The sequence below is a fragment of the Sus scrofa genome, chromosome 7, assembly GCF_054392235.1.
Source record: "Sus scrofa isolate SSC_HxYL_T2T_F1_AM1 chromosome 7, Sscrofa_HxYL_maternal_Yorkshire_Landrace_v2.0, whole genome shotgun sequence".
Taxonomy (NCBI): Eukaryota; Metazoa; Chordata; class Mammalia; order Artiodactyla; family Suidae; genus Sus; species Sus scrofa.
The window spans coordinates 43,334,015-43,359,769 of NC_139389.1; the positions used below are offsets into that span (position 1 = coordinate 43,334,015).

Sequence of the window (25,755 nt, forward strand, 5' to 3'; positions counted from 1 at the left end):
GGTCCTGCTAGGGTCCACTGGGCAAGGGCCACGCCCTCATGGTTCTGCCAAGCAGCCCTGCCCCACAGCTTTGGGTAGAGGCTGTCTGGCCTGTTGAAAGTCTCCTCCACTTTTTTTTAATGTGTTCTTTTTTTATGGAAGGATATTGACTTATGGTATTATATTACTTTCAGTCGTACAGCATATTAATTGGATAATTTTATGCATTGCAACATGATCACCACAAATCCATGACAACATGATAATGTCCCCCCTTTGGAAATGGAAATGGAAAAGGCAGTTGTGATCATCCCTGAGCTGTTACTCTTCCCTCGTCTTGAAGAACAGCACACGTTCACAGCCGACCAGCTCTCTCATCCTGCCCTGTGAAATCCAAGAGTCCACCGGCCTGCCTTTGCCCCTTCCCATCTCCCTCCCCTTCGGTTCAGTCTGGCGGATTTTCTGCTTGGGGACTTGATGAAGTCCGGAAGTCACTCCCACACTGATCTTCCAGCATTCTCATCTCAAGAGGTTTTCTCTCTCTCTCTTTCTGTCTTTTTAGAGCCTCACCCACAGCATATGGAAGTTCAGGCTAGAGGTCCAATTGGAGCTGTAGCTGCCCGCCCACATCACAGCCATAGCAACACAAAATCCAAGCCACATGCTGGATTTGAGCCGCGTGTGTGACCTACACCACAGCTCACGGCAATGCCAGATCCTTAACCCACTGAGCAAGGCCAGGGATTGAACCCATATCCTCATGGATCCTAGTTGGGCTCTTAACCTGAGCCACAACGGGAACTCCACTACTCCCATTCTTGAGGGCCTCACTCTCAAGACCAAATTGCCTCCCAAAGACCCCACCTTTTACCATCACACTGGGGATTCGATTTCAACATATGAATGTGGGGGACACAAACATTCCATCTATGACATGGTTTGTGCACTAATTTTCATTATTAGAACATCGCACGTACCGGCCATGGAACCTGCACAAAACAATCAGGATCACAACTGTCGTTTTTAGACACTGTCCACCCCTCAGGTCCCGGGAAGGTCCTCTGTCAACATCGTGCCATTTAATCCTCTCAATAGCCTCATCATCCCCTTTATATAGATGAGCAAGCTGAGGCTTAGCGAAGCTAAAGAAATTCTAAAAGTGACCTGGTAAGTGGCAGAATCTGGATCTAGTCACAAGTCTGTGAGGCTTCAGAACTCAAGCCTTCTTAATCGGACTTGGCTCGGGAGTTCTGAGGACACACATGCCGGAGACCCATGGCTTATCCCTGACCCCATGGACTGACCCTGCGTGGCCCTGGCTGGCCAGCTCTGTGCTCTCTGAGTGAAAAGTCAGTGCCAACAGCTCACGCAGGTGCAATGTGACCCATTTAACTCTCTGCCTGATGTGGGCTTCTTGCCTTGGGTTCCCGGTTGAAACAGTGAAGCCCAGCAGTACCCCACTGGAAGCTGAGGTCAGCTGACCAGGATGCCAGTGACACTGCTTTGCAATGGCCCTGCCTAGACACAATGACAGAGTAGCAAGAGGCCTAAAAAGGTTCTGGTTCACCTGGCTAGACCCCTCCTTTTACAGATGGGGACTCTTGCTGATTGGTAGGGCAGGCTTAGAGACAGGTTCTCTGGCCCTGTCACCAACCCCATGCCCTCCCCAGGCCTCACAACCTGCTGTTTCAGCCAAGAGCACAGCTTCCTCCCCAGATCCAGGCTCCATTCTCTCCCATCTCAGCCAGTGGCAGGGCCTCTTACCCTGGGCCTGCCTCTACAGGTTTGGGACTGTAGGTGATACAAATAGGAAAGGAAATCAGAGCCTGGGATTCCCATGTCTGTTTCTCAGCATCTCAGCATCTCTTATGGTAGAGAATTGAGCATCTGTGCTGAATGGTAAGGGCTGCTGTAGGACCAGAGGCAGCCACAAGGTGGCAGGCTCTGCACACCTTTCTTCGGAGCACAGCAGCCAGTTCCCAGGCTCCCTCTGAAGGGATCCTGGTGCCAGGGAAAGAGAAAGGGCTGTCCCTTCTGCAGGTGCGTCGATGATGCCAGGTCAAGGTCAGTGTGCAGCTATAGCAAGTCTTTCAAGATCAAGTCATTGGCACACAAATGGCTCATGAACTCAGTGGTTTCCCAGCTGAGCCTTTTCTAGGAGTCCAGGGAACACTCACAGGTGCCCAGTGTTGCCGGTTGGGGGTGGGTGGAAGAGGGCAGAGCTGGACATGACAGAGCAGAAGGGCACGATCCAGTACCCTCTGCAAAGCCCAGCTGTCCAGCCTGTGGCCTCATGCAGGAGGGCTCGCGTGGGCTCACATGATGCCTTGTGAAGGCTTGGGGCTCCGGAGAGGTGTGACTCCCCCAGCCCTGAAGCTCCCATCCCTGGATGCCTCAGCTCGGCTCTGAGCCCTCAGGGTCACGCCACCACTACCTTCCTCCGCTCTCCTGACCCACCAGTCCCTGACAGTGAATTCATTTCTCATATTGACATTCCTTCTGGAGAGAGTATGCCAGCCATCAGAATTAATTATCTCTTTCTCAACAAGGATTAATAAGCAATATTAATGACAATTAGGCCCCCTGGGTTGCCCATCAGAGTGTTGTGAATTTAGTGTGATCGGCCCACAGGCCCTGAGCATCCCTGGGGAAGTGGTGCAATCAGAGTCCTGTCAAAACCCCGGGGGGGCAGGGGACCAGCCCCTGTGTGTGTGGGGGGGTGTCCAGCAGGAGCAGCCTCGGGCAGGGACAGCCAGCTGGACACATGCTCTCCTGCTCCAGCAGCTCTTCAGTGGTCTCTGGACACTGGCCTGCTCTTTGAAGAAGACTCTCAGAGGGATTTTGATGTGTGTTACAGAGGAGACAAGGGGATCCCAAGGGGCGGGGGGCGGGGGCTGATTTCAGGATTTCTCCACCCAGATGGGGGGACCCACAGCAGGAGCTCTGGTTTTCCAGCCAGAGGTGGGCTAAGGAGCCACAGCTTTGCTCTTGGAAAATCCCAGCCTCTTGGGAAAATCGGGGCCTGGACACACTGAGAGAATGGGACCTCCAAGCAGGCGAAGAGTATGAAGAAAACAGGTCTATGTGAAATAGGGCGGAATATGAGTGGGAAAACGCCACCTGCTGCTCAACAACGGGATATGCACAGGCCCCTAAGGGACCCACACCGAGGCTAAAGGAGTGAGGGGGAGGGGCGGCCTGGCTGCCAGTCCTGGTCTCATCCCTTCTTAGCTGGGAGACCCTGGCGAGTTAATTGATCTCGAGGAGCCTCAGTGTTTGTTCACATCTGTAACATGGGCACAATGCTGGCATATATGTCCTACGTTTGTTCAGCCCCGGGCCCTGAGGAACCCTCTATAAAGGACAGGAGATGTAATCATGGGAAGAGGAGAAAGACTTGGGCTTCTCTGCGGACAACTGAAGGTGGTCAGTCACTAACCCTGGCCATTCGCAGGGAAGGTCTGTGACGCCGCCATGGCGGGGGACAAGGTCTCCTCCGCGCCTCCCCGCGCAGCTCTGTTCAGGGCAGCGGCAGGGGGCCTCCGCCCTAGACCGCGCCCTTTCCCTCTCACCTGCCCACTGTAGCCTTTGCGCCCACAGGGTTTGGTATCTGAGTTACTGTGCGGGAGGGAATTTGGGGGGTGCTGACCGCTCACAGAGAGGCTGTCCTAACAGATGTTTTTCAGGACACTTGGTTAGAGATTCCACCAGGGGACGGCTACCACCGCAGATGACAGGGTCTGAACACGTTTCAGGGCCGCCCAAAAGCCCTCTCCCCAAAGACCCCCTACCCCTGTTTCCAGCATCACCAGAGGGGCTGAGGGTGGAGCTCTGGGGGCCGGATTTGGGGAGAAGCTCCCACAGGTAATGTGAGCAGACCTTTGCAATCCAAGGTCCTGAATGTCACCTGGCAGTGGACACACAATGTACACACACACGCATACACACACATACTTCACTGTCTTGAAGCAAAAGGAAAATTAGAGACAGAGCTTCCTATTTGCTGGATAGGCTGTTCCCACCAGCAGGAGCTATGGAAGAGGTCAGAGAAAAATCTGGAGAAATAACCAGAAGCCTCACGATTGGGAGGTGGGCTTGTTCTCTGTGTGGCAGACCCACAGGTGGTTAAGAACACAGCCAGAGTGACGCCGGGGGAAGCCCTGTCCTCTGGGCTGGCTCAAACATGCTCCGTGGGGTCCTCGAGTTTCAGGGGGTGCTGGTGTAGGGTTTAGGAGGCAGTTTACAGGGGCTGCAAACTCAGGTACCCCAGAGGTAGGCAGGGACCCACGTAAACCCACAGAGAGGGCCGGCGTAGACACTATTGCCAAGCTGCCTGTAGCAGTGCGTCTGCCTACTTAGGCTGCCTTTCTTTTCCTTCCTTCCTTTCTTTTCCTTCCTTCCTTTCTTTTCCTTCCCTCCTTCCTTCCTTCCTTCCTTCCTTTCTTCTTTCTTTCTTTTTATTTTTATTTATTATTTTTTTGGTCTTTTTTGCCATTTCTTGGGCCGCTCTCGCGGCATATGGAGGTTCCCAGGCTAGGGGTCAAATCAGAGCTGTAGCCGCCGACCTATGCCAGAGCCGCAGCAACTCAGGATCCAAACCACGTCTGCGACCTACACCACAGCTCACGGCAACACCGGATCCTTAACCCACTGAGCAAGGTCAGGGATCGAACCCGCAACCTCATGGTTCCTAGTTGGATTCGTTAACCACTGAGCCATGATGGGAACTCCTTTCTTTCTTTTTAATGGACTATTTTTAAGAAAAGTTTTAAGTTTACAGAAAATTAAGCAGAGCATGTAGCCTCTCTCTCCTGGCTCGTAGTTTCCCTATTACTAACATCCTGCATTAGTGCTGTGCTGTTGTTACACCTGATGAACAAATACCCACGTGGTATTATCAGCCAATGTCCATAGCTTACAAGGGGGGTTCACTGTTTCTGCTATACCATTCTCTGGATTTTGACAAATGCAGACTATTGTCTATCCATCTTTTATAGCATCCTACTGCATCGTTTCACTGCCTTACCCCCACCCTGTGTTTCCCCTGTTTATTCTTTCCACTCCTCTCCTATCCCCCAGGCAACTGCTGATCTTTCTACCTGTGTCCACAGTTTTGCCTTTCCCAGAATGTCGTGGTTGGAATCATACAGCACGTAGCCTTTTTGGACTGGCTTCATCACTAAGTGACATGCATTTGAGGCTCCTCCATGTACTTCCACGGCCCAATAGCTCACTCCTTTTTTATCACTGAATAATAGTCCACAGCATGGATGGACCACAGTTTGTTTATTCATTTCACCTTTTGAAGGACATCTTGGTTGCTTCTGGTTTTAGGTGGTTAGGAACACAGCTGCTATAAACAACCAGATGCAGGATTTTGTGTGGAGGTAAGTTTTCAACTCACTTGGGTAATCGGAAGGGAGCCTGATTGCTGACTGGCACGGTAAGCATATGCTTAGATTAAAGACACCGCCACACGGTCTTCCCAAGAGGCTGTGCCCTTTTGCATCCCCACAAGCACTGAGCATTGCTGCTGCTCCGCATCCCCACCTGCATTTGGTGGTGTCGGTTATATTTTATTTTAGTCACTCTTATAGGTGCATCGTGGTCTCTCACAGCTGCTTTAATTTGCAGTTCTGTGATAACATAGGACACTGGTTATCTTGTCATACACGTATCTGCCATCTGTATACCTTTTTTGCTGAGGTAGCTGCTCAGATCTTTTGCCCATTTTTAAAGTGGGTTGTTTTTTATTGCTGAATTTTTTTCATTTTTCAAAGTTTGATTGAAGTATAGTTGATTTATAATGGGATAATTTCTGTTATGCAACAAAGTGATTCAGTTATACATATACTCTTGTTACTGAAACTTGAGAGTCTTTTTAAATTGTGGATGTAATTCTTTAATATAGATATGGTTTTCAAATATTTTCTCCCACTCTGTGGCTTATCTTTTCATTCTCTTAACAGTATCTTTCTCTGAGCAGTGTTTTTCATATCAAAACTCAAGTTTATCACTTTTTGATTTTGTGGGTCTACACTGCCTTCTATTTTAATTTATTTTTGGCTGTGACATGCAGTGGCTTGATATGGGAGCTCCGTTTCAATACCAGGGATTGAACCTGGACCGCAGGGGTGCAAGTGCTGAATCCTAACCAATTTTTCTGGGCACCCCCACCTTGTCCCAAGGTTCCCCCTTACCTTTTGTTAGAGAGAAGCTGGGGCCTTTCACGCTGGGCTTCTGGTGTCTGGGGAAAGGGCTTCAGGTGATTGAGTGAATTCACTGCTGGGGAGGTGACCTGTCGGTCCAAGAAAAAGTTTCACAGCGTTAGCATGAATCTCGTGACACAGGAAAGTGTCCTTGATGTATTTCTTAATGGGGGGGGGGGAAGCTAGCTATACAAGTTGGTACATCCAACACGTGTGGGGAAGAAAGAAATCTAGCTGTGGTCATGTTGCTAAGGATGGCCTCCAAATGTGGTCTTCGAATGGCAGAATAATGGGTAATGTCTGATTTCTTCTTTGTGCTTCTGTGTTTTCTAAGTTCTCCAAATGGAGCCTGTATTACTTTTGTAGTTAGAAAAAGAAGTTTAAACGTGGGGTCTGACAGTTCCCCAGAAGTCCCTTCTGGCTTTGCTGTCCCTCATCCCAAAGAGATGCTGCAGAGGTGGTGTGAGCGACGTGTTCTGGGAGCGGCAGCCCCGCCACGGCGCTGCAGGCCTTGCTGTCGCCACACTGGTCTCCTGAGCAGGGATGAAACTGCAGCTGATCTGAGTTCTGGCAGAACGCCCTGCAATTCTCCCAGCACAGGAGAGCATGTGGGAACAGGGGTGGGGGGTGGGGGCTGCTGCCACGTGCCTCCCTCGGAGGCCAGAGTGGGACAGCGTCTCATCATCCCCTCGCCCCGCTCCGGGTACATCTGCAGGCTACAAAACAGCTCGGTGGCAGCATAGAACTGGCTCCTCAGCTCCAGGGCACCCCTTCACGCCTTCTGCTGTCACCTGGTCCCTTCTGTTTCAGTGACAGCCTGTGGGGCTGAGGACACGTGGACCGGACACCTCGGCTACTCTGGCTTTCACTGTCTACGAGAGTCATAAACTGTGTGATTCCTTCAGCCTCGACTGGACTCTTCCTGAATCGGGTGGGCTGACCCTCTTCTCTGTCCAGTGGCTGGTGGCCTCCCTCACCCATGACCTCATGGGGCAGGGTTCTTAACTGGAGAACAGACAGGACCTGGGGGCGCTGTGAGCACGACCGGGAACCGACGACACCTTTGCTTCTCCTGACTTCTGTCTGAAATCTAACATTTCTTGCAATGGCTAAACAACAAACCACAGTTGTAGGGGTGGTTATCAGTGACTCCATCACCAGTAGAAATTACAGCTCTTTCCAGATCACATGACAAATATTGCAGAATTTTTTTTTTTCTTTTAGGGCCGCACCCATGGCATATGGAGGTTCCCAGGCTAGAGGCTGAATCTGAGCTGCAGCTGCCGGCCTACACCACAGCCACAGCAATGCCAGGTCTCAGCCGCATCTTCGACCTGTACCACAGCTCACGGCAATGCTGGATCCTTAACCCACTGAGTGAGGCCAGGGCTGGAACCCAAATCCTCATGGAAACTAGTTGGGTTCTTAACCTGCTGAGCCACAATAGGAACTCCTGTATTTCCTTCTTATTGGTTTTGTCATCTGTGTTTTAAATTTTATCCAAATATGCTCCCCATGGCCTGGTCCCAAGCCCGCTTGGTAACTATGGGTTACTGTTTGGTTGTGCCCTTGGAAAAATATCTTCTCTGGCTTCCAGTTTACTTGTCTTTAGAATGAAGTGGTCAGCCTGTTACATACCCTCTAAGGGTTCTGGCAGCCACCTGAGTGACAGGATTATGAGTATGTCATCCTCATTGTACATAGCTGAAGGGTCACATGAGGGCAGTGGAACTGGGGAGTTTGTACTAACATTTCTTTCTTCTTCTTCTTTTTTTTTTTTGTCTTTTGTGTTTTTAGGGCCACACCTGCGGCATATGGAGGTTCCCAGGTTAGGGGTCCAATTGGAACTGTTGCCGCTGGCTTACGCCAGAGCCACAGCAACACCAGATCCAAGCCGCATCTGCGACCTACACCACAGCTCATGGCAACGCCAGATCCTTAACCCACTGATTGAGGCCAGGGATTGAACCCGCAACCTCATGGTTCCTAGTAGGATTCATTTCTGCTGCTCCACGATGGGAACTCCTGTACTAACATTTCTTAACAGGTTATTTTAGCCCTGAGAATGGGGTAGAGAATTTCTAGGAATTTGTCTAGGAAACATGCAATAGTGCATCTTCAAATATGTTTCCAGTGAAACAACCCCTAAACAACCTAAACATTAAGCCACAGGAGACTGAATATCTTAAAACAAATTCACATGCTTGAGCAGCGACAGCACTGGGCTGATGTCAGGGAATAATGACATGGAAGAGCTGACACACTGGACCATGAGGCAAAAACAAAAGCCACCTGTGATACTTGAGGACTATATGATTCTACCCTCATAAAAGCACAGGGATGTCTATGTATGAAAATATAAAATCATATATCCCAACATGTTAATATTGGTTACCCTTAAGTGGTGGGATTATGGTGATTTTCCCTTGTGTTTTTCTGTATTTACTAAAATTTCTATCATATATATACTATACCATATATATTATACTATATGTGTATGTACGTGTGTATATATATGTGGCTGTAATAAAGAACAATCAGTGTCGTCACTAGATCACAGGAAGCAAAGGTGGCAAATTCATCGGCTTGGGGAGCTGGTCCTCCGATCCGCCGCGTCAGGCTCTAGCAAGGAAACAGCGAGCCTTGACCGCTCACGTTCCTCGTTACTACGAGGGGCCCTTGCTTCAGGAGACAGGGACTGAGAGCACGTGTGCCTGAGGGTCGAAGCCCCCATTTGTCCGCCTCTACACAACCCCCGCCCCCCCGCCCCACGTACCATGGGGGCTGCATGTCTGGCCCCTCCCCGGCCACCCTGATGTTCCCCAGGCCACAGGAGCAGGGTGGCTCTGGGGCAGTGAGGGGCATGGCTGCCCGTACCTGCAGGCTTGTGGCCTCCTCGGCCCACCAGACTTCAAACTCTTTCTGCAGCTTCACCTTGGCTTTGTCCATGAGTAACTGCAAGTGCTCGATCTCCACCTTCAGGGCCTTCAGGCGTGTGAACATGGTTTTATAGCTGCAGCAGAAGCAGAGAAGAGCTGGGAGAGTCACTGGCAGGGCAGGCGGGCTCTGGATAGGCTGTTGGCTGCAGGGCCTGAGCCTCGAGGCCTCGTGGGGCAGGTTTGGTGTTGGGGACAGGGGCCTTTAGAGTCGCCCACGGAACCCAGAGCCAGGGGTTCCCATCCAGTGGGCTCAAGGGGCTGTGGGAGAGGAAGAACCCCTCCCCAAGAATGAGAACTACTGCTACTGAGCACTGAAGGGGCAGGCCCTGCTCTGGGCACTTGCTGTATGGAAGCTCATTTAATCCTCTTCATAACTCTGTGGGGAAGATGCTGGTATCATCAACTCCTTTTTACAGATTTGGAGCCTGATGCATGGCAAGGTTAAGGAACTTACTCTACGGAACAGAGCTAATAAACAGAGGAGCCGGGATTGGGACCCAGGCCATCAGAGGCGCTGGGGGCAAGGTGACAGGGTCTGCTCAGGGCACACGCCTAGGCAGCCCAGGGGTGGTGTGTGCTGCAATGACACCATCAGCAGCTGGAGAGTAAGGAAGGTTTCTTGTTTGGTCTCCCCAAAACTTCTCCACGGCGGAGGAGACCGCTGACCTTTATTGAATGCCTCAAATGAATGAAGCTGTGTCAGTAATGACGACATGTCTGTTTATGCTTGAGGCTCCTCCTCTGCAGGTGCAGTCATAGTTGGGCCCTAAATGGCTGCGGGAGGCTCTGATGTTCTCAGGAGCCTTGCAGATAAGGAGCCTTGCAGATAAGGAGCCCCAAGAGGGAAGTGGGGCGAAGCCGCTGTGAGATGCCCTCCGTGGTGATACCTCTGAGCTCCCCTAGGTGGTAGCAGCAGACAATTCCAGCTGCCCCCTGAGCTGCAGTGTGGGCCCCTGGCTGGGGAGGCTGCAACCAGCTCTCTGCCTGAGTCACTGATCCTGGCTCCAGAGGCCGGCTGGGCCTTCTGCTCCCCATCCCACCCTCACCCTGCCTCAGCTTCCTGCCCTTCACATCTTCCTGCTCACAGGCAGCACCTCCTCCAACTATTTTCAGACCCACTTCCCAGAGGAGCTGCAGGCCTGGGTAGGGACCTGACCACCCCGCTATGACCAGGAAGCTCCTGGTTGTCCCAAGGGCCCTCTGGGGCTGGGGTCCAGGTGTGTGCAGAAAAAACAAAGGCCACCTTCTCTTTTCCTCCTCCAGCTGTGACCGCAGCTTCTCTTCCAGCAGGTCTGGCATTGAGGGCACGGGGATGTTTTCTGAGATACCTGGAGAAGGGAGATGCTGATGACTTACTCAGACGAGGAAGAGAGGGAAAGGGAAAAGTGTAATGCTGGAGTTCCCTTGTGGTGCGGCAGGTTAAGGATCTGGCATTGTCACTGCTGTGGATCCGGTTGCTGCTGTGGCCTGAGTTTGACCCCTGGCCCAAGAACTTTCATGTGTTGCAGGTGTGGCCAAAACAAAAAACAAAGAACAAAAAAAAGTGCAATGTTTAGAGCAGATGACAGAGTTTCTGTGTGTCCCCCATGAAAGGGGACCTTGTGAGTCCTTCTGGGGCTTTTGCATAGAGCCTGCTTCACCCACCTCCTCTGGGTGGCAACCTCTGCTCAGCCATGACTATGCTCCGACCACTGTCCAGCATTTAGCACTGGAAGGGAATTCTTCCCTTATGGCTACTAATCCCTTTACCACCGCATTCACTCTTTTCCTCTCTGAGTCCCCAGGGAGGATGCAAACTGGCATTCCCCTTCCTCTGATGCAGAGCCCTTCATAAACCCAGAAGACATCGCCAAGCCAGCTCACACCTTCCTTTCCACCAGCCGAGGGGCCGAATTCTCCAGCCTCAAATCACGTCTCCCATTTTTTATTTTTATTTATTTACTTATTTACTCTACTTTTTAGGGCCGCGCCCGTGGCATATGGAGGTTCCCAGGCTAGGGGTTGAATTGGATCTGCAGACGCCAGCCTACACCACAGCCACAGCCACACAGGATCTGAGCTGTGTCTGCGACCTACACCACAGCTCACAGCGCCAGATCCTTAACCCACTGAGCGAAGCCAGGGATCAAACCCAAAACCTCATGGTTCCTAGTCGGATTTCTTTCTGCTGCACCACCTCCATGTCTCCCATTTTTGACTTCCCTCCGAAGCCGTGGTTCCAAACCCAATGAACCCAGTAGGCATCCAGGGCTGACGACCAGGCTCAGGTGCCCTGCCCGCAAGATGGGACCCTGGCAAGTCCTAGGTGAGGGCTGTGTCCCCAGACAGGCCAGCCGCCTCTGCTGGTTGCCAGGCTGCCCGCTCAGGGTGCTGGTGTGCTTGTCTGGGGCCTGTCCTTTCTTAGCCTGGTGGGTGGGGTCTATTTAATCCTCCCAGGAGGCTCTCTGTGATTGGACTGCATTTCTAGGAAGTCATGCAGCCCTGCCTGTCACCCCTTGGAGGAGAGAGACTCTACTGGGGGACAGGTGCTTTCTGGACATGATCAGACTTAATCCTTCTGGGACTCATAGGAGGTAGTATTGCTCCCACTTTGCAGATAAGGGCATGGAGGGTCAAAGAGGTTAACCTGCCCAAGCCCACATGGCTAACTTCAGGAACCTGGCTCCAAATCCACGTTGGTTTGGTTGCAAGGGCTCTGGATTCAGAAATGCCTGCTAAAATATTTTTGAGGATGGGCATTCGCTTTTGGCCCTAACACGGCCAGGGGTGGGGCTCACTGCTTTATGATGGCTCACTTGAGATGGGCAGCTCTGTCTCCTCTGCCTGCAGTTGAGACCTGCCCCACTAACTTCTTTTCACCTCTACTTTGGGTCTTTGGAGCAGCACAGTATGTCCTTCTTAATTTGAGGATTCTTTAAATATTTTAACAATAACAGCGAAATACCACATGTACCTGGAGTTCTGATCTCAAGCTACTTTGCCCAATTCCCTCACCTAAGGGCTTGGTAACATGATGACTTGCTAAGTAATCTTGGGTACGGAGCCTAAATCTGGACACCATGCTCCAGATGAGCCCGAGAGGGGCAGGGTAGGGAAAAGTTCTCCTCGCTTTGGAAAGGGAACCCTCCTAAACTGCTGGTGGGAATGTAAGTTGGTGCAGCTATAAAGAAAACAGGATGGAGGTCCCTCAGAAAACTAAGGATAGAGTTGCCCAGCAATCTCACTCCTGTATATCTATCCAGACAAAACTATAATTCAAAAAATTACATGTACCCCTATGTTCATTGCAATATTATTTATAATAGCCAAGACATGGAAACAACCTAAATGTCCATCAACAGAGGAATGGATACAGAAGATGTGGTACATATACACCATGGAATATTACTCAGCCATAAAAAAGAATGAAATAATGCCGTTTGCAGCAACATGGATGCAATTAGAGATTATCACACTAAGCAAAGACAGAAAGAGAAAGACAAATATCACTTCTATGTGGAATCTAAAATATGACGTGAATAAACATATCCTACAAAACAGAAACAGACTCATAGATATAGAGAAGAGACTCATGGTTGCCGAGAGAGGGGGTTGGGAGAAGGATGGAGTGGGGGGTTGGGCTTAGCAGATGTAAGCATTGGAAGCAGAGGGGATAAAACAACAAGGTCCCTACAGCACAGGGACCTCTATTCAATGTCCTATGATAACCCACCATGGAAAAGAATGTAAAAAGAGAGGAATGTATGTACATATATAACCGAATCACTTTGCTGTACAGCAGAACTCAGCACAACATTGTAAATCAACTGCACGTCAATAAAAAGAGGTCTAGCTCTGAAAAATTTACCTCTGTATTTCTACCGCAGGTGAATTACTAGCAACAACCACTTACTGAGTGCTTTCTATATTTCGGGTTCTGCAAAGTTCTACAAGACACCGGATTAGGTGTTCTCCTTACTTTATTGCTAATTCTCAAAGTCACCACCAGGGAAGGCATTACCATCTCGTTTCAGTTAGATTCTGAGGCTCAGAGAGGTTAGTGATTAACCCAAGGTCACAGAGCTAATCAACGGTAGGGCTGGAATTTGAACATTTTTTTTTTTCTGGTTCCAAAGAGCTAAATGTTTATACTAAGCACTTCCTTATCTCTGTTTTTGTTTTCAGCAGCCTTGTCATTGTCATGGCCATGTCGGTTTGTCATTGCCATCCATTAAGCTGGTCATCAGTTTACACATGGTCCTATTTTTACGAGTGGTTGTCAAAACACATCCTATTTCAGCATGATTGTCCTTTTGATACTAAATACATTTCCCATTTATTGGGGGTTTTTCCTGCTGAGAGGTAATCTTTAGCTTTTGGCTGCTTTTTGTGTTGTCACCTAATTCATTGATAAATATGCTGAGCGCACCAGGATTCTGTTCTTTATCTTCCAGGCACCTGTTAATCTCTGTCCCTTGTGTCAAGTGTCAGCTGTCACTTATAAACTGACTGAGCACACAGGAGGTGTGGATGCCGCAGACTTCCCAGCCAAGGACGACACCGTCCCTATGCCGGTACATCTTAGTGGCCCCAATGAGCCAGACTCCCTGTCCTCGTCACCCATGGTCCCCCAGGCCGAGGCACCAGAAGCCCCTCGAGGGCAGGGATTGGTCCCTTTGTTCTTTCTATCTCCCCCGTGCTTTGTTCAGACTCCGTACAGGGTGCATGTGACGCGGCCTGTGTTCACTGGCCCTTTGTCCTCTCGGGAAATGTCAGACCTGATACATGGAAGGAAGTGTCTAATCAAAATGATAACCCTGGGACTTGAACTAGGGTGCCTCCTTTCCTAACGGTTTCAGAAATGGGCAACTGTAGCTCCCAATCTGTTAAAAAAGAAAAGCCGTGAATCTCTTTCTTCCTTTTAAGGCTTTTGGAGCCCATGCCGAGGAAGCCCCTGCGAGATGAGTGAAGACCCTGCTCTGGGGTGGGGGGTGGGGGGTGGAGGGTGGGCCCCCTGCAAGGGAGGCAGCGGGAGGTGGGCGAAGGCAGGGCTGTATCTCAGCCCGCCCAGCGGAGGCGTCTCTCTGAGGCCTCGGGAAGGTGGGATGGCCTGGTCTTCGGTGGAGAAGCTGTGCCGCCCCAGGGTGAGGGCAGAGCCCTTTGTAGTTGGCCTCCCACCATCGCTGGCTGGCTTTCCTGGGGCATCTTGTGGTTCCCCTGGCAGGTCACAGAGCTACCTTGGGAGTGTGCTGCTGTGTGTGGGACAGGCCTGGATCCTATTCACTGTGCTCCATTCATTCCTGCCACGCTGCCCAGCAGTTATGGTCACCTCTATTTTCCAGGCCAGGAGCCCGAGGCTCTGGGTGACTGGTGGCTTGCTCAGTGCCAGAGAGCCACCAAATAGTAGAGCCAGGCTTTGAACCAGGGCTTGTCATCCATTCACCTAGGTGTCAGAGTTTGTGTGTGTGGACTCTGGCCATCACTTCCAGGGACAGTCTGCTGGGGAAGGTGGACCTTAAGCCAACAGAAAGGTGAGTCTAGGGTATAATGCCATGGGTGAGGGGGAGGTGGGGAAAGAGAAAGCGGGGTAGAAGTCTGCCATGTTAGGTGGGTGGCTGGGGGGCCTCTCCGATGAGGGGCCGTTTGAGCAAAGACCTGGAGGAAGGGAGAGACCAAGTGTGGGGACTCAGGAGCAGCAAGTGCCACGGGCCGAAGGAGTGTTTGCTTGTCGTCGGGGGAACAGTGAGGAAGCCAGTGTGCCTGGAGTGGTTGGTAAGGGACAGAGTGGTGGGGGCTGAGGCCGGAGGGGAAACTGAGGCCAGATCATATAGGGCCTGTAAGGACCTTGACCCTGAGAGAGCAGAGAGGCCGGAGGATCTCAAGGGGAGGAATGGTGATCTATTCCTTTGATGGCAAAGCCAAGCAGTTTTGCTGGTTGAGACAAAGCTGCTCCAGACTGAAGAACGGTTTGTGTACAGTGGCGCCAGGGTGGTGGAAGCCTGTTGAAAGGACCAGGAGAGAAAGCTGGGGCAGGGGACCAAGGCAGCCAGAGTGAGGGCGCAGCACTCTCCCGAGGCAGCAAGCTTTCTGTGTTGCCATGACAACCAAAGGGGCCTATGGCCCAAGTGATGTTTGTTCCGTGAAAGGCATTGTAACCCCACCAGGAGACAGCCCCCGGCTGCTTTGGCTGCTTCCTGGGGCCTGGCTTATCAGCCCTCTCTCAAGAGAAAGGGGCTGGGAATGAAAAAGGAACCAGACAAAAGCGGCTGGGCAGGAACAGGGGAAGCGGGACTAACTAAAGGGCATCTGGCCTTTGTAGGTCTCTGTGCCCACTGGGACCGGGGCCAGGGACAGAAGCTCTAGTCACCTGACAGGAGGCACGGGGAGCCCTCTTTTCAAGCACAGGATTCTGGCTGGGCTGGGGGCACAGGAGGTCACAGGCCCGAGTGGCCTATGAGGTCGCAGCGTGATTCTTTGCAGGTTGCCGGCTCCGAGACAATATGCAGAAAATAAGAACGGCTTCATTCCAGCGGCTGTAGCTCTGAATGTCACTCAGAGAGGAAGCTCTGAGCAGTCAAATAACAACTGAAACTTCAAGCAGGCCACGTGCAGTATCAGGCTGACCCTGCCTCTGACATGGCAAGTGTGTGGGCACCAGCAGCACAAGGACGAGCAGCCAGCCTCCTGAGGGTTCCCTTACACCTAGTGTGATTTCAAGGGTATTGGAAAGATCACTAAAACTCCTCTCCCCATACCACACACACACATACACACACACACACACACACACACACACACACCCCTCTCCTAGAATCAGTCAGTGTCAGAAACATGCAGAACTGTAGATGTAAACTATTGCATCTGGAGTGGCCAAGCAATGAGGTCCTGCTGTACAGCACAGGGAACTGTATCCAGTCACTTGTGATGGAACATGACGGAAGATACCATGAGAAGAAGAATGTATGTATACGTATGTCTGGGTCACTTTGCTGTACAAGCAGAAATCGACAGAATAGCATCTATCCAGAGAAAACCATGACTCGCAAAGACACATGTACTCCGATGTTCACTGCAGCACTATTTTCAATAGCCAAGACATGGAAACAACCTAAATATCCATTGACAGAGGAGTGGATCAAGAAGTTGTGGTACATAGACACAATGGAATATTACTCAGCCATTAAAAGGGACGAAATACCAGCATTTTTAGCAACATGGATGGACCTAGAAATTATCGTGCTAAGTGAAGTCAACCATACATTGAGACACCAACATCAAATACTTTCACTGACATGTGGAATCTGAAAAAAGCACAGACTGAACTTCTTTGTAGAACAGGTGCTGACTCACAGACATTGAAAAACTTACGGTCTCTGGAGGAGACACTTTGGGGGGTGGGGGGATGTGCTTGGGTTGTGGGATGGAAATCCTGTGAAACTGAATTGTTATGATCATTATACAACTACAGATGTGATAAATTCATTTGAGCAATAAAAAAAGAGGAAAAAACAATAATAAAAAATTATAGAAAATTAAAAAAAAGAAATGTGCAGGACCTCATTTCTTTTGTTTGGCAGCTCTCTACTGGGGCACGTGAGCATCACCTGAGGGGCTTGTGAAAGCACAGAGATGCCTGGGCCCTACCCCAGAAGGATGGAGTTAGGACTTGATGGTAGGTTCCTCGCTGATTCCGATGCTCACCCCTTGCTCACGGCTCTGCGCCCAGTACAAGTCCCTCATGAGGGAGTCACTGAGGATGCGGGACCTGTGGGGGTCTAGGTGGGGGGCTACATGGGGCCTGCACTGCCCTTTGCCCCCACCCACCTTCCAGACCTTTGGAAGCCACTGTGGGGAAAGGGGCTCGGGCTTGCAGCAAGGAGGAGCTGCTCTCTGCAGGGCTGGAGCTGTCTGCACTTGGCCCTTGCAGGTGGTGGATAAAGGCTGAGTAAGGATGTCCACCTGGAGTTCCCTGGTGGCTCAGGGGGTTATGGATCCAATGTCGTCACTGCTGTGGCTCGGGTTGGATCCCTGGATCCCTGGCTGGGGAACTTCTGCATGCTGTAGGCTTGGCCAAAAAAATGATACCCACTGTGTGGTTGCTCCATGGCTCTTATATAATCTGTACACCTCCCACTACGGGTGGGGAAACTGAGTTCTGACAGGGGACATAATCTGCCTGGGGTATAACACCACCGGTAAAAAGGGCTGGAGTCAGGGTGCAGTGCTGTCGGACTCCAGAGCTAGTGCCTTCTCCTCTTCCACCATGAAGGAAGCTACAGGGCAGGTGACTCAAGTCGGTGTTATTGACGTGTCCGTGCTATTTGAAGGTGATGCTCTTTGCCATGAATGCTTTTCAGATGTGAGGTCCGGGCTGAGAGAAAGCCTCGCTCTCTCCCCTGATGCTGGCCTGTGTGGACTGCCCTTCACTAACCCCCACGCCTGCACCCCGATCCCCCTTGGCATTTGCAGCTCGCCTGCTGGGTGTGTGGGGCTGACGTCATGCCCCTCCCCGAGGTCGGCCCTCAGAACTCCCGGGGCCAGGCTGCGTGTCCCCTCCGCTGTGTGGGTGGGTGTCCTAAGGAAGGCAGCATGGAAATTTCCAACTGGGCACCAGCAGAGGCCAGTGCCCCGCGTGGGAGCAAAGGCCATGAGTTACGCGGCGCTACCATGGCAGGCGACGTGCAGAGCCACAGAGCCGTCCCTGTGGGTGGCCTCAGCTCTCTGACTCAGCAGTCACTTCCTGAAAACCCACTCCAGGCTGCCTGGGGCTCAACAGTCTCACAGAACCCGGATCTCTGAGCCTCACCTTGTCTCAGCAAGTCAGAATGTATTCTTCCCAAGGTGGGAAGCTCAATGACCATGATGGTCGCAGCTCAGAGGCACTGATTCTGGCTTCCTAATTAGACCATTTCCTGTTTAATGGCTCTGATTTATCACTGGCCGGAGTAATCAAATGCTGACAGGCGCTCAGGGCTACCACCCATCCTGGCGTTGATGTTGTGTAACCATCAGTGCCCATGGCGGGCTTGGACCCAGGAACTGACACATACCCTGTGGACGCACGGCCATGGCCGCTAACTCCTCCGGCTGCACTCACTGCCACTGTCCTCCCTGCCCGGGGAAGGGGCATTGCCGAGAGCATGGATGGCCACACCTTAGTGCCATCCAAGACCTCCCGTATGTCTGTTGGGAGCAGAACACAGGCCTGGAATCTGCTCAGAGAAGGCCAGCTGGGCCTCTTCCCGTCTGAAGCACCTCCTCTGCCTCCACTGGGGCCTCCCTGGGGGTGGCCTCCCTCCCCCTGCATTTCCTTCTCGCTATTGCATCCCCGGTGCAGGACAATGCTCTGCGTGGACTTGCAATCAGTACAAGGGGGACCCCAGGGGCATGCCGCATTCGCTGCAGAGATGCTTCTAGTCTCACTTGCTTCAGCTTGGCAAGCTTGGCCTTGGTCACTGCTGCTCAATGGGCAGCTCCCCCGCTCTGCCCCCCATCTCTCCATAGTCTTTTCTGCTGTATCCCCAGCTCCATCCCTGCTTCCCAGCCAGCACTCTCTGGGTGCAGCCTCCTTCCTGGTGTATGTTCCTAGGCCTGGAATTGCCAGTTTGAGGGGCTGGCCTATCTCCCAGCTATGGACCCATCAGATATTGCCAGAACCATCCCCGGAACACAGCTCTCTGTGCAACAGCGCCCTCACGGTTTCCTGAACAGACATCAGTATTTTTAAGGCACCACTTAGCACCTTGTGTTGGTTGTCTGGACCGCACAGGACCTGCCGTCTGTATCTGAGCACAGACAGCCCTGGTTTCCTGTTGGTTGGTCTTCCCCAAACTCACCCTTCCTCAGGGAAATGGGAAAGTCCTACCCCGGCTCCACCACGCTCAGAACAGAATAGGTCCTGTGAGACATGGAGACCCTTGCTGGGCTGAGACTGACCAAGCACAAGTGGTACAAGAGAGAGGAGGACAGATGGAGGAGGCGGCAATGATGCGTTTTAGACTAGCAGATGCAGCCAAGAGGCTAGAATTTTGTCTTCTGTTTGATTGCTATGGACTGAATGTGTCTGTTCCCCCTACCTCCCCAAGTTCATATGCTGAAATTGAATCCCTAATGTGATGGCATCTGCAGGTGGGGCCTTGAGGGGGGATAATTCAGTCACGATGGTGGAGCCCTCGTGAATGAGATTCGTGCCTTTATGAGAAGAGGCCAGACAGCCAGCTCCATCTTTCCACCCTGAGAAGCCGGCAGCCTGCAGCCCAGGGGCGGGCCCTTACCAGAACCTGTTCACGCTGGCACCCCCCACCCCCATCTCAGGCTTCCAGCCTTTAGAACGTGAGAAAACAAATTCTGTTGTTGGTCAGCCACCTAGTCTATGGCAATTTGTTAGAAGCAGCCCCAAACTGACTTAGACGTTGATCAAATGCCCAATTCACTCAAAGTAGCACATACGGTTTCTGCACATTTGCACAAAGAAAAAAATAAAGGCTCAAGCAACTGGTAACAGGATCAAGTGCTCAAAGGAATAGACAGCTCCTTTCTAGGGACTGGCTGTATTTTTGCCAGGAAGAGTGATTTTAGAGCCTGTGCGCAAAGATGGCTAGAGAGACGTGGTGACTATGGGACCAGGGTGACCTCCACCAGTTATGCCAACTGTGGCTAGTAGCCCAGAACTGTGGTAGCTCTGTGGCCAGGGGCTGTGCCCACGCCTGGGCATTTGGTTGCTGGTGCCCAGAGTCACAGTGACAACTCCCTGAGCGTCTCCTTGTTCCTTGGCTCCATCACATACACACCTCCCTCGGCCCAGGGATCAGCCGTAGGGAGCTGGTGTTCTTCTCTTACGGATGAGGAAAGGGAAATGCAGGAAGGTTAATGGGCCAAGGTCACACAGCTGTCAATTGGTAGAGGCCCCACCAAGCAGGGTTCTCCTGACTCTAGATCGAGCGCTCTTTTTACTAAACCATGGTTGCCACTCAAGGCTGACCCCAGGGCTGATGCCCACGGCCTTCTGTTCTCCAAAATGGCTGAGGGAGTCTGGAACCACCACAGGGTCTGGAGCCTCGGTTACCTGGAACTGGGCAGGGCAACGGGGTGGGGACTCGCTATTAGTCCCAGCTTCCACCTTGAGCCTGGTCCTCCTACCATCAAAGCTGACCCTATGTTCACAAGCACTGTGGGTTAGAATGGACTCCCGGGGTCAGACTTCGTCACTGGTCTTACAAAGCCACCCGAGTCCCTCTGGAACCAACTGAGATGCCACCTCAGCCTCTGGGGCAGCTGCTTCTGTTACTTTCTCCCTTCCTTCAAAGGGTCAGCATTTGATCACTCATTTCCGGTAGGATGAAAACATCTCTAACCCTCAGGCGTCTCCTCACCAATGCCATGAGTGTTTTCCGCCTTTTAAGGAATGCTGCAGTCACAAAGGTGGAAAGGCTGAGGAGCCTTCGATTCCTTTGTTCAGTCAAGGGATCCGGAGATGCCAGCTAGGTCTCAGCGACTGTGCTGGGCAGAGGCTATCACACCATTTTCCAGCTGTGGGAACCTGGCCACAGAACCCTTAGCTGGGGAATCTTTAAGGCAAAAAATTTGATCCCTTAGATATCACTGATTCATTCAACAAACATTGATGGAGGACCTCCTGTTTGCCAATCACTGTGCTCAGGGTTGGGGGAGAAGGATAAAAGACTGAAAAACTACCATACAGTGTGATAAGTTCTATCTAGAGGCACAGGCAGAGTCCATGTGAGCCCAGGGGAAACTGAGATAGCTCTGGGGAAGGGCAGCTTGGACTGTCTGCCTTCAGAGATGTTGTAAAAGGATGGAGTTCCCATTGTGGTTCAGCAGTAATGAACTTGACTAGTACCATGAGAATGTGGGTTCAATCCTTTGCCTTGCTCCATGGGTTAAGGATCCAGTGTTGCCATGAGCTGTAGTGTAGGTCACAGACATGGCTTGGATCTGGCACTGCTGTGGTTGTGGTGGAGGCCAGAGGCTATAGTTCCAATTTGACTCCTAGCCTAGAAACTTCCATATGCCATGGGTGTGGCCCTAAAAAAAGACCAAAAAAAAAAAAAAAAGAAAGAAAAAAGAAATGTTATAAAAGGAGCTGCAAGTTCTGGAGGGAGGAAGATGTGTAAAAAGCTGCAGAACATTTTCTTCAAAGGCTTACGTCAAAGAGCAACAAAAGTTGCTTTGGTTGAATCAGGTGAAAATCCTGAGGTCCTGCCAGTTGCACACAGGCTCTCCTCACCCTCACGTCATGGTCCCCAAGGGGTGACCACGAACACTGGGGTCCCCCAGCACGTGTTTTGAGAACTACTGGGCTAGCTGATGCTGCGGGGGGGTCCCCCTCCAGTTCAAACAGTGGTTGTCCCCCCGACGTCCTGGAAGTCCTGGTCGCAGAGGCTGTCTGGGTCATTCTAGGCCACTCAATGAGGCCTGCTGAGTAAACTGAGGATGGCCTCTTGCTGTCTTTCGAGTGTGTGGCCGGGTGCAGAATTCCAGATGGTATTTCAAGACTCAGTCTTAAAGCAGTCTTACATCACGTGGGAGAAGGTGGCCATGGCTGTGGCCTCTCTTTGGAGAACAGCAGGAAGGCCACCAGAGGTCACTGCAGGAATTCTGTTTGGGAGACAAGAGCCACCGGCACCCTCTAAGCTGGAACAATGAGGTGAAATGGGGAGCCTTCAGGCCCAGGGCCTCTGCCCACCCTCCTTAAGGGCCTGATTTTCAGGTCAGGTGGAGCACGTGCCTGTGGTAATCTGAGGGCCGAACGTGGCCTTGAAGCCACTGCTCTCAGGCGCTGCTTCCGTTCAAGGGATCTTTGTTCCTGGGGTGGTCAGAGGGGTGAGGGAGGAGACGGGGGACAAATATTCAAGAGGCTATTCCTGGGGGACTCTCAGGGGCCATGTGGAACCTGCCAATGTCATGCATGTGGATCTTTTCTTTTTATTTACTAATCATCATTATTATTGCCATCTTCTGGGACAGGGTCTGAAAAACATGCCTACAAGTAGGGGCAATGGAATGGTTATGGTTTCACAGAAGTTGAGAAAGCAGAGAAATCCACAGTGGACAGCTTGGTTGGGCACATCAGTGAGCTCCTCAAGGGCAGCGACCCCCCACTTCCAGCCACCAGAGCACATATACCCCCCCAAGGGGGGCCAGGCCAGGTCTGCGGGGCATGTGTCAGAGAGGGACTCCCGGGCAGCCCCAGATCTCGCTGGGCAGCGTCTGCAGCAGGTTTCCTGTGCTGGCCAGGAGTCCTTGAGGCCCTCTCTGCTGGGCACCGGAGGGATAGCCCGGCAGGGCAGGGGAAGGCCTGGGTCAGGGCGGGGTCCCCAGCCCGGGGCTGAGCATTTACTGTCAGTCAGTCAGCAAATGCCGAAGACTCCAGTTACTGCTTTGGGGGCTTGCTTTCCCTGAAAGGCCTCTGGGACCAGGACTTTCTTGCTTGAAAATGCTCAGCGGCTCAACTGCCTGGGAGATAAATGTCCAGATTCAAGGCTCTTCACAAACTGGCCCATCTCACCATTTCAACCTTTTTTCTGGAATACGTCAAATCGGCTCCCCGAGAAAGTCATCCTCTCCCCGCCCCTCCACACCGAAACTACCACACACCACACACCACAAGCATACACCCCCCGACACACACCCCACACTCTCCACACAACACATAGCCCACACACACTATACACACACACACACACACGTACATATACATATATATCATCCTCCACATACGCACACACCACACACACTCACACACACAACACATACCACACACACACTACACATACATCCTCTCAATACATATATACACATAGATACAAATACATCCGACACACACACACACACACACACACACTGTACACACACACATAACACCCTCCCCACAACACGCATACTCCACACTCCACACTCTCCACACAACACATACCACACACACATATATACACACACCCACACACCCCCCCACATACCACACACACACAGCCACGCACACCACACACGTGTACACATACACCCCACACACTCTCCACACACAACACACACCACACACTACACATGCATCCCCTACACATACACACACGAACACAGTATATACACCCCCACATACATACACACACATTGTACATGCACACACACACCAGAGACACAGTATACACACAGTACACACACACATTCCCCCCACATACATATACCTACATACCTCATGCGCGCACACACACACACACACACACACACCCATACCCCTTCCCCCTGGACAACAACTGCCCCCTCCCCCACCCTCTTCTCTGAGGTTCTGTCTTGTCTGTCCTTTAAGGCTCGGCTCAGGCCCATGGCCTTGGTGACGATCGGCAGAGGCCACTCTCTGGGAAGCTCCGAGGCTCCGATGGCCTGTCCCTCTCACCTGCCACACTTCAAGGGTGGCTTGGTAATGCCATGGGCCTTTGGTAGCATTTTGACTGTGAGCTGAGGGAGAGCCCGGCCCTGATCTAATCCTGCTCCGAAGAGACACCTGAGGGAGGGCACAGCCCACCTTCGGGGGTGGCTCCCCTGGCTTCAGTCCTGGCCCGTGCGGCCTTCAGAGCACACGGCACCTGGAGCCCAGCACCTCGGCTGCTCACAGAGACACTTGGAGTGAGTGATGCTTGAACATCAGGCCGCTCGCTTTTACAGAGGGTCGATACGAAAGCCGTCTTGTCGAACAACGTGGCAGCATCTTTTGTACAAACGGCCGGGGAGGACATGGTTCACTATGTCACTCAGTGTCCTTTACGCGAAGTTCCTCATGACAAATTCTTGTTTGTGGTTAGTTCCAGGAGAAATTCTATTTCTGCAGATAAATTAGTCAACATGCTTCCTGTTGTCAGAGAATGAGAACAATGTTGCCTCGGGCGCTCCTCCTCGGGTGTCGCGGCTGGACAAGAGAGCGTCGGATTGATGGTCCGTGTGCTGTCGTCTGCGCAGTCGTGGGGTCCAAGAGCACGTACTCCTTCTACTTCGTTTAAATGGACTTATTTTATGTTCAGATGCGGCATTACACTTCTGCAAGATGTGTGAGTCTGGGAGTGAGTCGTCTGGGGAAGCGCTGACTCGGCCTGTTTACTGCCTTGCCGGCTGCAGGGGTACAGAGATTAATTTGCCGGCACCCAGCCTTCCAGGAGCTCACATTTTAGCCGAGGGAATAAATAATTACACAATAAGGTTGGTGCTTCAACAGAAGTGCGTGAGGCTGGAGGCTAAAGCAGACTAGGAGGAAAGGGGTGGGCGAGGCTTCCTGGAGAAGGTCAAGCTTGACTTGGTTTGGGGCTACAGGGGGGCAGTGAATAGAATAATATATGTGTTTAAACCTGGGATTAGATAAAGAGTTACATCGTTTTATTTATTTATTTATTTATTTATTTATTTATTTATTTATTTATCTTTTTGCCTTTTCTAGGGCCACTCCTGTGGTATATGGAGGTTCCCAGGCTAGGGGTCCAATCGGAGCTGCAGCTACCGGCCTACGCCAGAGCCACAGCAACATGGGATCCGAGCCGTGTCTGCAACCTACACCACAGCTCACGGCAACACCGGATCCTTAACCCACTGAGCAAGGCCAGGGATCGAACCCGCAAGAACCAACTCATGGTTCTTAGTCGATGGGAACTCCCTATTTATTTATTTTTAATTTATTTTTGGCTGTGCCCATGGCATGTGGAAGTTCCCTGGGCAAGGACTGAACCTGAGCCATGGGAGCAGCAATGCTGGATCCTTAATCCACTGAGCCACAGGGAATGCCCAAGAGTTATCTTTTTAATGTGTATGTCCCCTTGTGCTGGCTATGTCCCCTCTGAGGTCAGACATTGACTCCCTGTTCCTCCGAGGACTCCACGACACTCAGCCCAGGGCCGAGGGCAGTGCAGGGCGGTGGTTACCCCCTGGGCTCTGGAGCTGCATCTGCATTTGCATCCTTAGCTGAGCAAACTCAGGCAGGTTCACGTTAACCCCTTGCGGCCTTAAGTAAAGTGAGGATAATATGCGTCTTTCCCATATTTAGGAGCATTAGGGATTTTAGGAGCATTAAAGACGGAAATACATGAAAAGAGCTTAGAATCATGGCACACGGTGAAGGACTCCAGACACATTTGCTGACTCATCTCAGTGGTGTTGCTGACACCACTTCACCTCGCAGGGGAGTTAGTACACTTAGACTGGGAAAACACACACAGCCGAGGTCAGCAAAGCACTCTCAACTCAGCGAGCCCCGAATCTAGTATCATCTCCAAAGGATGCTTAATCGAAAAACCATACTGTCTGACTGTTTCCTGAAATAGTGTGTAGACTCTACCCTGATATTCTTAAACCAGCGTTAACTGTTTTCTTCACACCCCCGCCCAGCTCCAGCTGTCGAGCGGAGGGGAGCCACTGGGATGGATGCTTCTCCTGCCCCACTCGGGCTCCACTGGTTTCTCTGCTCACTGACTTACAAAAGGACCAGGGTTCCTTGGGTAGGCAGTGAATGAAGAGAGAGCCATAACATGGATTTTCAGCTGGGAAGGGGGGTGGAAGTCTTCACAGACACACAGGCACGGAACTGGCCTTTCCCCGGGGTGCTTGTCTGTGTGCCCTTGGCGTGATGGGAAACGCTGGATGACCAGCTCTTT

General features: G+C 51.7%; 2 protein-coding genes across 7 annotated transcripts in view; both read right to left on the reverse strand.

Annotated features, from left to right (window-relative positions):
- The window catches only part of MOCS1 (molybdenum cofactor synthesis 1), a 918,787-nt gene that overhangs the window by 347,989 nt on the left and 545,043 nt on the right, over positions 1-25,755 (reverse strand). The window lies entirely within an intron of this gene.
- Positions 1-25,755, reverse strand: part of KIF6 (kinesin family member 6) — a 357,515-nt gene that overhangs the window by 12,745 nt on the left and 319,015 nt on the right. For 5 of the 6 annotated variants that reach the window (XM_084968006.1, XM_084968009.1, XM_003128378.7 and 2 more), the window contains 3 exons: positions 10,371-10,455; positions 9,066-9,201; positions 6,180-6,277 (listed from right to left, as the gene is read on the reverse strand). In XM_084968006.1, the coding sequence (XP_084824132.1) occupies positions 6,180-6,277; positions 9,066-9,201; positions 10,371-10,455 (319 nt within the window). Of the gene's footprint in view, positions 1-6,179; positions 6,278-9,065; positions 9,202-10,370; positions 10,456-23,806; positions 24,227-25,755 lie in introns of those variants that run through there. The other variant, XM_084968008.1, reaches the window with a different exon arrangement.